Raw genomic sequence first — 14,971 nt, forward strand, 5'->3', positions numbered from 1 at the left:
TGTGTCAGATTCATGTTACCCAGGGGCCATCTTGTTAATAACAGATGCTCACGTCACACCTACCCTCAGTGAGCCCGAAGATTTAGACTGCTGATTGCTCTGAATGTATCTTGTTCAGTTGAACATTCTAAATGTTTAGTAAAGTTATTTAAATGCTACACATCTGCTTCCATGTCATTGACTTGAATGGAGATAATCTAGAGGAGGCTATCATGGTCGTTCAGGTGAGGGTTGACCTGGACCAGAATAACCATGCGGATGGAGAGGACACAGATTCCAGAAGTAACTAGGGAAATAATGTGCAGAACTTGGGGATAAATTAAGCATGAAATGAGGGGATTGAGGAAGAAAGAGGGGAAAATGAAGATGTCCTTTAAGGTCATTAAGTGGGGTCACTCTGGGAGGGGTTGGGGATGAGATGAGATGTGGTGGGGGGAGATGAGTTCAATTTAGGAGAAGATCCAAGTGGAAATGTCAGTACACGTGTGGATTGTGTACCTGAAGTTTAGGAAACAAATCTGTGCTAAAGAGACAGATGGGTGAGTCAGAATATAAATGGTAATTAAGGCCATAAGAGTAGATAAGGAATTTATTACAAGAAGTTATTGCAGGGAGTGGGCTCAATTATTCTCAATAAATCCTTCTGTCATCTTCATTTAGTCTCTGGTAAGAGTATCCTTCACATATACTTACATTAATATCTGCACCAAGCTGAGTATAATAGTTTTTGGTGCCAAAGAAGACTAAACCAGGTAAGCATAGAAGTTAGATATTCTGAGTTCTGTTTTAAGGAGACATAACATACATTGATATAGTCTCCCAAACTTTATATGTTCATTTGACCTAGGCTATATGTGTGTTTGTGTGTTTAAGTATATATGCATAGCATAGTTTATAATAGATACAAAGATTTAATAATAAACATAACACAATTAACATTTATTTTAAAAACACAAACTGCTCAATAAAAGCATTTTAAGCAATTTAACACTAGCATAGATTTGAAGGCTATAAGAAAAGGAATTAAATAGAACCGCTCTTAAGGCTAAAATTCTTCAAGCATCTGATCATCAAAAAACTGAGGCCAAACAAAGAAGAGCCTTGGTTACCTGTGTTTTGAGTCTCGAGTGGAGCTTGTGGTCTGACAACCAAGGGTGCTTGAGAGCTTCACTTGCACTTATTCGCCAACTATAGGGAAATTCAGAAGGTTATTAGTGGGAACATGCCTGATGAGGCCTGCACCTGCCATTCAAGCTCAGCTCTGGCCACTGCCTTTGGGAGATCGGATGCAGACGGTGAAGTTCCCAGGCCATTCTGACTGCTCTGAAATTGTCAGTGTCATGTAGGTTACCATCTAATTCAACCAGGGTAATAACATGGGTAAGACAAAGCAAGGCAACAATTCCAAATTCTTGTTAATAACTGAACATCTACTTTCAAATATAAGTAGACTAGAGGCCCGGTGCAAGAATTCGTGCACAGGTGGGGTCCTGCCAGCCCGTCCCAATAGGAGCCAATCGGGCAGGGCCAGCCAGGGGGAGGGGCCACAGGTAGTTGGCTGGCTGGCCCCGCCCCCTGGTTGAGCTCCCGGTCCAGGGACAATTTGCATATTAGCCTTTTATTATACACTAGAAGACCAATGCATGAAATTCGTGCACAGGTAGGGTCCCTTGTGGCTGCCAGCCGGGACCTCCCTTTATTCCGCGCTGCCCCCTGGTGGTCAGCGCATGTCATAGCGAGCAATCGAACTCCCGGTCAATTGAACTCCCGAGGGGACACTTTGCATATTAGGCTTTTATATAGAGAGAGGATATTATATTCTTGATGTACTGTCTGAGCTTCATAAACTGAGCTCTCAGTCAGTTGAAGAATAAACATATGTTTATTATTGTATGGACAAAATGCTACAATGATTCTTGCAAAAGCAATTGATGTATTAAAACTGTTTAATTATATGTATTACTAACTTTTTAATTAAAAAGTTTCAAAGAGTTAAGTAGAGAAATAGGTGGAAAGTTAATGTAAGTATTGGGAGAGAGTATTTTATATTCTGTCATGGTAATATTTACCGTTGGCCTTAGTTTCATCAGGTATTGACATGAATACTTAACTAGTTGTCATTCTGCCCAAATGTGTATCTGCTGCTCCTTTAGTGTTAATGAAACCTGCAGACAAAGGGAGCAGCAGGGCACAGGGCTGAAGTGCAACAGGCCTGGCTCAGAATCTGCCCTGAGGAGGCCTGACTGCATGATGGTGATAATAGCCATGCACCTCAAGATCTCCATGTGATCAAACCAAAGAACAGGTGAATGGATACAACAGGTCCTCAAATAATGTCATTTAGTTCAATGTCATTTCCTTATACGCTGATGAGGAAAAAATCAAGTTCAGCTGGGGACACTGTCTGTGGCATGTGTACTCTGTCCTGCCTGCAAGGGTTTCCTCTGGACACTCGGTTTCCTCCCACAACCCAGAGATGTGCACACGCATGCATTGGAGTGTCTGCACTGTCCCGTCTGAGCGAATGTGGGGTGTCTGGTGTGCCCTGCAATGGAAGGGCATCCTGTCCAGCATGGGTTCCACCTTTGCCCTGAGCCACTTTCAAGCCTGAACTAAAATAAGTAGGGCATGTCCTAATTAATCTTTCTTAATATATATTAGCTCACCTTCATTTTTTGGTGTTTTGGTCATTATTTAGAAGTTTGTTGGTGCTTTTGTGGCCAGAAATATGCCATAGGAATTTAGCTCTTGCTTTTATCAATGAGCCCATGGTAAAACTGGTTTCGGTATATGTCATTTGACTTAAAGTCAAATGTCCAAGTGTCCAAGTTTTCTATGGGCAACATTAAATGAAGATTTACTGTGTCTTTAAATAGGTTCTCAGTGAATTTGTGTTTCCCATCTACCAAAAATTTGACAGAGTTGATGTTTTCCCTCTGTTTACTGCTTGGCATTCAGTGTTATAAATAATGATAATCACATCAGCTTTCCATGAATGTGCCTTTCCATTCGAGATAAAGCCTGTGCCTGTTCATTACCCCTCCTCTCAGACTGAGACCCCAGCCTGGCCAAGTCCTCCTCCCCTTTAGGTCTCAGCTCTGGCCCTTGTCAATACACTCTATCTTTGCATTAGTCACATCGCATTATTTTTTTTAAATACCTGTCTCTTCTACTAGATCATGAGTTACCTAAAGGCAGGGGCTGGGCTTTATACATCTGCCCTCAATGCCCAAGACACATTCCCTGGCAGACTGTAGGTAATTACCTACTTGCTTCAGGAAAAGAGCCTCCTGTGTGGCAGGCACTGTGCCAGACCCTTTCCCATGTTGTGTGTTACCAGCCCCTCCACTGCTCCCTCCTCTGTATTGGTTCACAGTCATGCTTATTAATAACTTAAAAGGTAAAACTATAATGAAACAATAAAGCAAGTATTGTTGGCCCTGAGAATCTTAAAAACTACCTACTGTGCTATGTTTTAGATATAAAACCATTTAAAACTGTGTTTGCAGGGTAATGGAAATGTCCTTCCCCTGTCCATCATTCTAAAAGGCCAGCCTACTCTTCTTCACCAACTGACACACGAATGTTGTTTCAGCATGGCAGGAAATACAAGGCCATGGAGTGCATAACAGTTAAGTGACTGGCCTTGGGGGAAGGTAGGCTTGTGTTTGATTATACATTCTACAACTTACTACTTGTATGATCTTGGGCAAACTCCTGAGAGTCTAATCCATAAAACAGCAATGATAATTTCCATCTCATGGAATTGAGTGGGGGTTGAAAGAGATAATGTCCTGGAACAGTCTGGCCCATTATAGGTTCTCAAATGAAATAATAGTTAAGTGTTCAGCTACACAGAGCTGTATTCGTGCTTCGTAAATGTGAAAGGCATCATGGAAATAACTTATCCCAAAACCTTCATTTGGAGGGGTCACTGAAGCCCAGCGAGAGCCCTTTAGTGCAAGAGCCTTATTGCAAAAGACAAAGACTGGAGTTTTTGCAGCTCCATTCAAACCTCATGACCAAAGCAGTCCCATATATCAGTAAATTGGGTCAAGAGCATCAACTCTTCCTATTTACAACTTGGTGCAAGCATCAGTGACTTCACAAAAGGAATTCAATAGTTATCTGTCATTAATTCTAATAGTCCTGGTGACATACTGCTTCTCTACAGCCCCAACTTCTTCCAGAACCCTAGATGAGCTGGGGTTACCTTTTCTCCTTAATGAGAAGCTTAGAGATGAACTCCTTGGCCTCTTCTGAGATGTTTTGAAATTCTTCCTCTTCTAAGTCCCACCTGCAGGCCAGGATGTTGTTCAGGGTCTCAGCATCATTATCACCCAGGAAGGGGGACAAACCACTAAGTCTAAAAGACACAGGGTCCAGAGTGAGTATTTTTTTCAACTGCTTCAAACTCCTCATAAATAGGTTGCTCTTTGTGATTCTATCATTTAAAAATGAAAGAAAGCAAACAACCTAATATTTAAACATAATTTAATCATAAAAATATACATTTTACCTCCCCTCAACCCATTTCTGTTAAAGAACTGCAGGGACCCAAGTGGCAGCCACACCTGACTGTGGATGTCACAGACCAGCACAACCTCCTCTTACAGCACTTATGGCTGAGATGGTCTGTCACACACGCACATGGCAAACAGGGGGAGTGTCACCTCTAGGGAGTAAGGGTTGTTTTTTAAAATTATTTTTAAGGCATTGGGTGGTGTCCTAAGAGTTGAAATGACCAGTGAAGAAGACATACAGTTACTTTTTCAGATGATGGTCAGGGAAGGAATTTACTTCTTTCACCCACAGCATGCAACAGAGCCTAGAAAGTAGTTGACTATGGCATGGTGTTATTTATTCTCAAGATAGCTAAATTAGAGCTTTCATTCAAAATAGCAAAACCTCATAGAATATGCATGATGATTGAGAATAAGTGTCAGGGAGATTGGTGATCTGCTTACAGCATATAGGCGATGACCCCCACACTCCACATGTCAGTGGGAAAGGAAACAAAATCATAGTTCACGACTTCAGGGGCAAGAAACTCTGGGGTTCCAAAGTTCACCTTCAGCTTCTCTCTGGGTTTGTATCTGAAATTTAGAAGACAAGTGGAGAGATGGTGAGTGGCAATCAAAGATCATGGAAATTTAAAAGACACAGTCTATAAACAAAATGACTTCATCCATACAACAAATTTAGAATAAATAGACTTTAAAAGAAATCACTTTAAAGTGTCAAAAACTTGTGAAGAAGTTCTAAGAGTTTTAAGTCATAATTCATACAATAAAACTTTAATAACTAATAATCTAAAACAGTTATGAGAAAAGCCACTCAGAATAATTGAACACCTGAATTATAAAATATATATATATATATATATATATATATATATATATATATAAAAACCAAGCAACAGGAATGCCAGAATGACCGAACGACCGGTTGCTATGATGTGCACTGCAGCAGCCAACCGGCCCAACTGGGGCCCCGATCGGCTCCCCCAACCTCCTGTGGCTCCTCCCCAAGCCAGCTCCACCCCTGACCACCCCCCTTCTGATCAGAGGCAGGGACAGCCAACCTCCTGTGGTGGGCCCAACCCCGATTGGCCCCCATTGGGGCCTGACCAGCCAGATGCCACCCATGCACGAATTTGTGCACCGGGCCTCTAGTGACCAAATAAAATCTTACGTGATTCTTGACACGTAGATGGATTGAATAAACCCTTATTAATTAATTAGAGGCCTGGTTCACAAATTCGTGTGCCAGTGGGGTCCCTCAGCCTGGCCTGCGGGATCAGGCCGAAGCTAGCTCTCCGACATCCCCTGAGGGGTCCTGGATTGCAAGAGGGCACAGGCCAGGCCGAGGGACCCCACTGGTGCACAAACAGGGCCAGGGAGGGACCACGGGAAGGCTCCAGGGCATGTCCAACCCATCTCGCTCAGTCCCGATTGGCCAGACCCCAGCAGCAAACTAAACTACCAGTCGAAGCCCCTTGGTGGTCAGTGCACATCAAAGAGAGCGGTTGAGTGGCCTTAGCATATCTTTAGCATATTACACTTTGATTGGTTGAACAGACGATTGGATGACTGGACACTTAGCATATTAGGCTTTTATTCTATAGAATACATTAAATGCAAAAATTTACAACATCTATTTTATTTCATTGTTAATGTGTTGAAGTGCATGTAAATTCTTTGTTCCCTTCAGAACCTTAGATGTTCCAGAACCCCTTGCTATCTTGTTTAGACTATGATTATTTTTTAAAGTAAATCTTGTTACAGATGGAACAAATATAAAAGACAGACAAACTCTTACAAATTCTGAATTAATGTTTTCAAATTTAATAACTTCACTGTACAGTAGGTCCTCTAGTTACATTGGAGATCTGTTCCTATGGTGCGATGTAACTCGATTTTCACCATAAGTTGGAACCTACCTACGTAAACACCTACGTCACTCACATGGAGCACATGCACAGCAGTAATGAAGTGAAACAATAAAAAAAAATTAAAAGAAAGTTAACAATTTCTGACCTTTACTTGTGGTAAATAAATGATAAAAAACATAAAGCACATATGTACATACGTCGAAATGACGGAACTTTTCTTTTATATAAATAAATGGGGGATGGCAATGTAACCACTAAACGACATATGTCGAGTCAGACGTAACCCGAGGACTGCCTGTATTGGATTTTAATTGTTTATCTTTTTCTTGCATGCACTGTAGAAACTTCTAAACATTCAAATCCCAAAGTCAGCAAGGTAAAGCTGAAACATAATTTTTGTTAAGGTAAATCTAAATAAGGGTATGAAACTAAGGGATATATCTATCAGATTTGTCTTTACAAAGAAAGAGCACTCATCGTGCTCCCTAACTCCATTCATACACCTATGTTCAAATAGACGTACCTTCTGGCCAATCCAAAATCAATAATTTTTATTTGTTTAGTATCCCGATTCACACACAGGATATTCTCAGGCTGCCAGGAGAAAGAGACACATTAGCAATGAAAACAACCATCATTCACTCAAATTGTCCTTGAACCACGACTAAAAATACAACGATGCTCAGGAAAAACATAGCAGGCCTTTCACTTTGGGGCTGGCTTGTCTGTGTGGGTATTTTCTCCTTTAATTATGTGGTAGACGAGGTTTTGGGTACCATGCCAAACTTGCATTACCCCGCCTGTTCTCCCCCCTGCTCCTGCAGTTTACCATGATGTGTGAGGTCAGGCAGGAGGCCTCCATGAGGGAAGGAAAAAGGGGACTGCTTCAGTACTTTCCAAATGCACTGTGGGGGCTGTCTCAGACCTGACATCGGCCCCCCTAAAATTATGAAGTATGAATTTCCCTTCTTGGAGGAATATTTTACCTAAGGATTTATGAATTCTAAGAGAAATGGCCTGATTCATTTCAACAACCACCCCGAATATGCAGTAGAATATGAATCCTCCAACCTCCAGATTTTCCTTTATGCTTTGGTCTATGAGAAAGTCATGTGTCAAAGGAAGGCTTCCCCCATTTCATTCTTCATTCTCTGCAATTCCAAAGTTTTGCTGAGTTGGGTCTCAATCCCTAACACCCTTGACTAAGTGTTCCCTTGGAGTTTGACTCTGGGAACACTTAGCCCTGCTAATAATCCGACAGTCTTGGGGTGAAGAGGGAGAAACATAGATAATAGCACTGTAACTGTTTACAGAATGTCTTACACATGTACCTACATTTGTTAGGATAGAAAAGCTTAGGTCAGAGAAATATGAGAGATTTAATTTAAAGTTAAGGTTATCCATAAAAGAGAAAATTTTCAACAAATTGCCTTGATTCTCAAGCTCTAATCCATCCCAACTCTTCCCTTATTGCTGGGGGGAGGAGGAGAGCATGAGCTGAGTAATTGAATACTTAGGATCCCATGTCCCATCCTTTAGGTGGGATCCTGTCTGGGTGGAGAGGAGGTTCAGATGAGATCAGAAACTCAGAAAACACTTTATGAAATAACATAGTCCATTTGGTTAGGTATAATGTCTTTGGAAGATCTTTTCTAAAATATCTCTAAAACAGATGTTCCTGAGAAAAAACTTTTGAGAAGTGGGTGCCATATAAGAACATTTGTTTTTATGCTTAAATAACTGATCAATCATGTATAAAGCTATCTAGTTGTCAGCCTACTATGACACCACACACAAAATTGTTTGCAGAATGCAAAGAAGCAGTTTCAAGGGCACTTCAAAAGTTATTTTTTTCTAATTATGGAATTAAAGCATATTTATTGAATAAGATTTGTAAAACAGAGAAAAATATAAAGGAGAGCATTTTTAAGTCACCTCTAAGCTCCTCTACACATGATAAGCATTAAATATTTTTGGCCCTTTTCCTTCCAAGGAGCTTTCTGAAAGGATGACTGGTCTTTAACGGCCTGTCGAGCTGCTGCCTTTATTATTATCTTTACATACAAGTTGTAGCCTAAATTATTCACTGCAAGTCCTCAGTCAACATTATGGAGCCACATATGAAGTTGTCTGTCTTACGATAGGTCGGGTCCTAGTTCCAGTTGCCAATCAAATCCCTTTAGGGATATCTGCAGAATATCCATACTCAATGGAATGCTCCATGAAAATACGCATTCTCAAACTCAGCTCATAGCTGAGCGTTTTGCTAATGATTTTTAACCTTTGACTTTGCCATTTTATATACCACTTACTCCTGCCCTGTGAATGGGAGAGGCAGGGCACATAAATCAAAACAGCGAGGGAAGACAAGTTATAGGAGAGAGGCCCATGGGAAATTATTTAAGGAAGTTAAGTGTATTTACTTCTACAACCCGTGGTGAGTTACCATAGATGGTATGTTACATAGAATACTTTATCTCACTGCCAAGCTGTGTAAACAGGGCAATGAGAAAATGTGCCACACAGAAGATACATTTCATGATGCTCAGCCGGAATATCAGAGCTGGTCAATTATTGGCCCTGGGTATTTCATTGGTTGTAACGAGCTACAACCTAGGGACTTCATAATGGGAGAGAAATCAAAAGGGAAGGGTAATTGCCTGGACAGTGTTGCTCAATGGTTGAGCATCAATCTATGAACCAGGAGATCACAGTTCGATTCCCAGTCAGGCCACATGCAGGAGGCAGCCGATCAATGATTCTCTCTTATCATTGATGTTTCTGTCTCTCTCTCCTTTTTCCTTCCTCTCTCTGAAATCAATAAAAACATATTAAGAAAACAAAAACAAAAATGGAAGGCTCATTGAATAAGAGAAGAAAGAAAGGCATCTTGGATTCCCAATGCTTACAGAAACTTTCTACCATTTCCAGCATTTTCTCACTACTCTTCTGGCTGCCCTGTATCCCGTCCTGCCACTGGTTTCTCTTCAGTGCTCTAGCATGCCCGTCAAAAAACAAAGCCCTAAAGTCCAGAGCTGCCTGAGTGAGTTTCAGAAGAATGCTGGGGACTCCTGGAGAGCTGAAAGGCTTGGCTACTACAAGGGTATGTTGACCTAGTAAAATCCTCCCACCTACTTAGCACATAATGACAGGGACACAACCAGGGCACCATGTTGGTGATGGTGATGGTGGTTTTAATTCTAAACTTTTAGGGAAATGATCTCCATGTGGATTCCTTTAACACAGACAAGTTGCAAGAACCTAAATAGTAGTCCCTAACGAAGGAGAATGCAAATATTAGTGGGTGACAGAAGTTGGAAATGGAAAGGTAAGGTTAAGAATCTGGATTTTTATTAATTACTTAATATGTACTTAGTGACAGTCTCAGTGTCCCAAGCTGGTGTATAGTGTCTGACGGGGCCCTCCGATTCACACGAGGGGAAAGGTCAGGATACAAAACATGTTCTACCTTCAGGTCCAGATGAAGAATGTACATCTGATGCATATGTCGTATTCCCTCACATATCTGCTTGATGAACAGGATGGTGTCCAACTCAGTCAGACTGTAGTTGTTGTCAATGATCCGATCAAACAGCTCGCCTCCGTCCACACTGCAGAAGGGAGAGGAGTGAAGTCCTGAGTCTTGATTCCTTCATGAACATGCTTTCCTTGCAGCAGGTTGGTGTGTAAGCTCCTCTAGCTCTTCCAATAAAGGTGTGCGCACAGTTCTTTCTCTGCCTTCTTTGCTATCTCAGTTAGATGACTCTTAGGTTGAAGGCCTTTGTCTTACCTGCCATCAGTTTTACAAAGTCACAAACTCCCTTTCATGCAGTGGTTGCCGCTCTGGAGTAAGTCTACATCTACCATTTTCTAACAGACATGGAAAATGAAGAGGCCTCTAAGAAGGCAAGGAGAGAAATTATAAACACCAACTGAGGGTTAGACAGAGTCTCCTCAGATTAATTTCAGTGATAAAGTGCTTCTATGTGGCTGATGATAAATATTTAGTATTCAAAATTCCTTATTAAACAATGATAAAGAAAATCCAAAATGAGGAGAAAATGAACTGAATCACAATACTGATTCACTTTCTAACTAAACACTAAGTTTTAGAAAGTTGATTTTAAATGGAAGTTTCTTAGCCCTAATTATTAAGCATTTGACATGGACAGTAAAATGTAGTTCAAACATCACTATCCTCCAAGTCAACCAGAATAATATTTAAGCTGGATTTTTTACAGTATAGCTTACATAAAAAGTTAGATCTATGTTGCTTTTCTACTTCTTATTAATTAAATCATATATGGAAATAGCTATTTCTAAGTAATGTCCTTTCTGAAACTGATGAGATTATCAGAACCAGTGGTACACCAAGCACCAAGCATGGATCTGGAAACTTCGGCGATAGGACAGAGCACCATGGTCACAGATGCTGCGGGTCTCTCTCCACATGGTGCACAGCTTTTCAGGGGAGTGGAAGAGGGAGCAGAAGGGAACACATACTACTCCATGACCAGGACGATGTCATTCTTAGACTCGAAGGCATCGTAGAGCTGAATGAGGTTCACATGATCCAGCTGGTTCATGACGGTGATCTCATTCTTCACTTCATCCTGAGGAGAGAGAGGGACAGGCACTCAGTGAAGTGAGGATAACAGTAAGGAAACACCCACATGGCACAGCCTTTACCTTATCCTTCAGGCCTCTAGTCTTGATGATCTTGGCCGCCAGCTTTAAACCTGTTGCTTTCTCTTCACACTTGTGAACCTGGCCAAAGCGCCCCCTGCCAAAGAAGAGGACAAGGTGCAGCTTGAGGCTCTCTCCCCACCAGAACCTGGCTTAGTCACTTCCAACTAGATGAGGCAGTTGCTCCAAGCATGTCTCCTTTTGAGTTTGAATGAGCAAACCTGTTAATACATCTACAGTAGCCAATAAACTTCTACAGCAGTGTCAAGGGGTGGTCTGTAGGTCACTGGATCAGAATCTTCTGGGGGTAGAAATACATGTTTCATAGCTCTACCCCAGATCTACTGAGACAGGAATCTGGGATGAGGCCCCAGAATCTGAATTTCACAACATTTTGTGGGTAATTCATATGCAGCCTAAAATTTGAGAACCTCTGTTATGGAGAAATTAGAATTATTCTGAATACATAGAAATATAATAAGCTAGGCTTTGTAAGCATGTGAACAATACAAGTTATGAACAGGCACATCGTTGTTGTTTTTGGAAATTCATATAAATAAATAAGAAGTAATAACAATATTACATATAAACACATATACATATACATACTTGTTTCTGAGCTTTTTAAAAATATATTTTTTTAATTTATTTCATAGAAGAAGGGAGAGGGAGAGAGATAGAAACATCAATGATGAGAGAGAATCATTGATTGACTGCTTCCTGCATGCCCCCTACTGGGGATGATCAAGCACACAACCTAAGCATGTGCCCTGATCAGTAATCGAACCATGACCTCCTGGTTCATAGGTTGATGCTCAACTACTGAGCCACGCCAGCTAGGGCAGCATCTCTGAGCTTTTTGACACTTTAGGTTGGATATAAATGTATATACACTTTGTAAGACAGCTTCTTACAAAGGTAATCACAGGCAGCTATGCACCCTCATGAATAATTTTCCAGTCTGACTTGCTTGCTGTGATTCCTGATTTAGTAAAACAGACAGCACCCTAATGCCTGCCTGTGCAATGATGGCTCTCACAGCAGGGGCCACAAGGAAGCTTCCCTTACAGCATCGGGAGCCTAACGTCACTGCACTCTTAGAGGCCTGCAGAGGTGAGGGTCTTGGCAACAACTGAAGGAGGGAGGGTGATGACTACCACCACACCCCATGCAACTCAGCTATGCACCCCTGGCAGAAGCAGATGGGTCCATAAACAGGGAAGTGATAACTTGAATTCTAAGTGGCTGCTGATTAGGAAATTTTTTTTTCTCCTTCCCTAGATTAGCAAAAGCCCCCAGAACTGCCTGGCTCAGCAGAGGTGCCACATCACTTTTAACCTCAGAACTACTTCAACTTTCACATGATTTACTCTGCAAGTGCCTTGAATGGTGAGGCTGCCTCCAAGTATTCCTGCTGGCCCACCACACTGATAAACTCATGCTAGGTGAATATGCTAAGTTGGGATTATAAATACTCTTGAGGCCACAGGTTGGGAGATGAACCTCAGGAAAATTCAGTGGCCTGCCACCACCGGCATGGGGGCGGGGGGTGGATCCAGTGATCCTCTACTAAAGGTGAAAAATAAATATCTGCATCTGGAACCTCTAATTACGAAAAAGGAGATACAGCCATTGATTATCTCTTTGCACTTTGAGGCAACAATATACACTTGACTGTGGTCCTCTAACTTATTTGCCAAGTGAGATCTGGCAGCCAGTTTTGAGTGGAGCCCAGATAGTAGACGACCAGCAGCTAGTGTGGATTGCAGTACAACCAAGAAGATCCAATGAACCTCTCAAGGAGCCATTGACAGCCTTCATCAGAAACACAGCACCGGCCCTGGGGATTGTTTCAAAGCCTCTTCTGCCCAATAACTCCTCTCCTTTAGAGAAGCAGTTGCTAGCTTGCTGCTGAAGACCCAGGCAAGCTGCTGCAGGCTCCATGGCACCTACTCGTGTTTCAGAACCCCTGCTCCTCCCTCAGCCCATCCTCACAGTCCCAAGGGGAGTTCTCCAGGATCAGGTTGCTGAGGAGGAAAGTTCAGGTGGCTCTGTGTAGTAGAGGGCAAAAAAAATACAGAACGGGAAGAGAAAGAAGCGACTTTACAAATGTCAACCATACCCCCAATGGCCAGTCACAGAAACATGCATTACAGTAGCTATGGATATTTTCCAGTGTGCTGTTAAGTAAATTTTGTATGTATTTGTACAAATTTTCTGTTTTCCTCTTCCTAATTTATATAGATATGGTAATGGTGGTAAATTTTAGAATTTAGGCTTTAAATAACAAGATATCATAAGGGATTGTGACTGAAGTAGAAGAGGAAGAAAAGAGTAATGACCTCGGGTCCCCAATGGACTCCACTCTACCTTCCTCAGGGAAAGACTGTGCATTTAGATGTCCTTCCAACAAGTTATTCAGTGAAGAAAGTACTTGATTGAAATGGAAAAGAGTAATTAATACAATACAACATAAATGGAAAACCAACAGCAAGGATCAAAATGATTTAACACACGCTGCAAGAAATACACAGTTTGTTTCTCAGTTTTCACATTTTGGACAGCTTCTCGACCTTCTGGTGACTCAGAGTAGCTCTCTCTCCTCCCAGACAATGCAATACGGGAAGCAAAGTGGATAATTAATGTGGAATTTAATCCCCACATCAATTTCTGGCATCCGTGATGCTTAAAATCTCTTAAAACGTTTGTTGATGACATTTCTGATTCTCAGGTCAAGACTGGCAAATATTTAGAAAACCTCCGGATCTTTGAAAGTTCTCTTTTTTGTTGTTGAAAGTGTGTTAAGATAGAGCATGACTTACCCTCCTAAAATTTCTGTTCTGCTCACAGTATAGAGACTGTTGACTGCTGTCTGTTTGGCTGTTACAATCCGGTGATGAAAGGGTGCGGGAGGAGCCGGGCCGTCATCTAGAAGGTGAGAGGGAAAGGAGGGCCATCTGTTAAGCAGCCAGACTCTTTATAGCACCAAGCATTGGGCCTCAGAGTGAAATTTTGCTCATTTAATAATAAAATACAGCAGGCCATCTGTTTTATTCCTAATGATCCAGGGAGTACAACTTTTCATTTCATATTATGATCTGTGATTCATGAAGGTGACACCTGACATCTTTGAGAAAGAATGTCAGGACCACTAACCTCTGGTTCATACCATCTTCAGGACGACTTTTAGAAATGTCAACATAGTTGAAAATCTCCAACCCCAAGACAGTCCAAATAGGTTAGACTTCCAAGCCTATGGTCATTTAAGTTCAAACATGAGATATTGTTTGTTCCATTTTTTTTTTAGTACCACAAGTCTATTTTAATTAAAGCAGGGAGGGGAAAAAGTGAAAAGTTTCTTCATATCATTAAAATATTTGAGATTATTACATATTACTTTCCAAAATATTTTAGCTTTTACTTAAGATACTTAAGGCACAAATATGAGTTTTTTCTGGCTGGAAATAAAATGCCCAGTAAAACTGGCTTAGTATATATTCCACAGCTCTCAAATTTCTCCTGCTTTCTACCTTCTAGCCTAAGGGTTTAAACTCTAGTCCACCTCAGGACTGATTCTGAAATACAAAATTATATTTTCCCAATATTCTTTTCACTTTTCCATGATTGCTGCTGTTAAAGCTTTCTTGCTACAAACCTATTCATTTCCCCATTTATTCATCTACTGCACATACCTGCTTACATGCATACAAAAGATACAAAAGAGGTAAATAGATAATAACTTTGCTTTCAAATATTTACATGTATTCAACAAATAATTCTTAAGCATTTATCTTGTGTTAGGCACTTTTCCAAGTGTTAATATTTTTAATTGAGATAATATAAGTCTGGGAATTTGATTTGAAATGGACATTCACCTCTCACACCATAAAT

At 41.1% G+C, this 14,971-nt stretch overlaps 1 protein-coding gene across 1 annotated transcript in view; it reads right to left on the reverse strand.

The window, feature by feature from the left end:
• The window catches only part of MYLK4 (myosin light chain kinase family member 4), a gene marked incomplete at both ends in the record, with an annotated part of 99,556 nt that overhangs the window by 1,729 nt on the left and 82,856 nt on the right, over positions 1–14,971 (reverse strand). The window contains 8 exons of the mRNA XM_079777914.1: positions 1,110–1,188; positions 4,214–4,366; positions 4,968–5,096; positions 6,918–6,988; positions 9,864–10,005; positions 10,898–11,007; positions 11,084–11,177; positions 13,903–14,008. Coding sequence (XP_079634040.1) covers positions 1,110–1,188; positions 4,214–4,366; positions 4,968–5,096; positions 6,918–6,988; positions 9,864–10,005; positions 10,898–11,007; positions 11,084–11,177; positions 13,903–14,008 — 884 coding nt within the window. The remainder of the gene's footprint in view (positions 1–1,109; positions 1,189–4,213; positions 4,367–4,967; positions 5,097–6,917; positions 6,989–9,863; positions 10,006–10,897; positions 11,008–11,083; positions 11,178–13,902; positions 14,009–14,971) is intronic.

This window comes from Cnephaeus nilssonii, assembly GCF_951640355.1.
Source record: "Cnephaeus nilssonii genome assembly, chromosome: 7".
In the NCBI taxonomy this organism is placed as follows: domain Eukaryota; kingdom Metazoa; phylum Chordata; class Mammalia; order Chiroptera; family Vespertilionidae; genus Cnephaeus; species Cnephaeus nilssonii.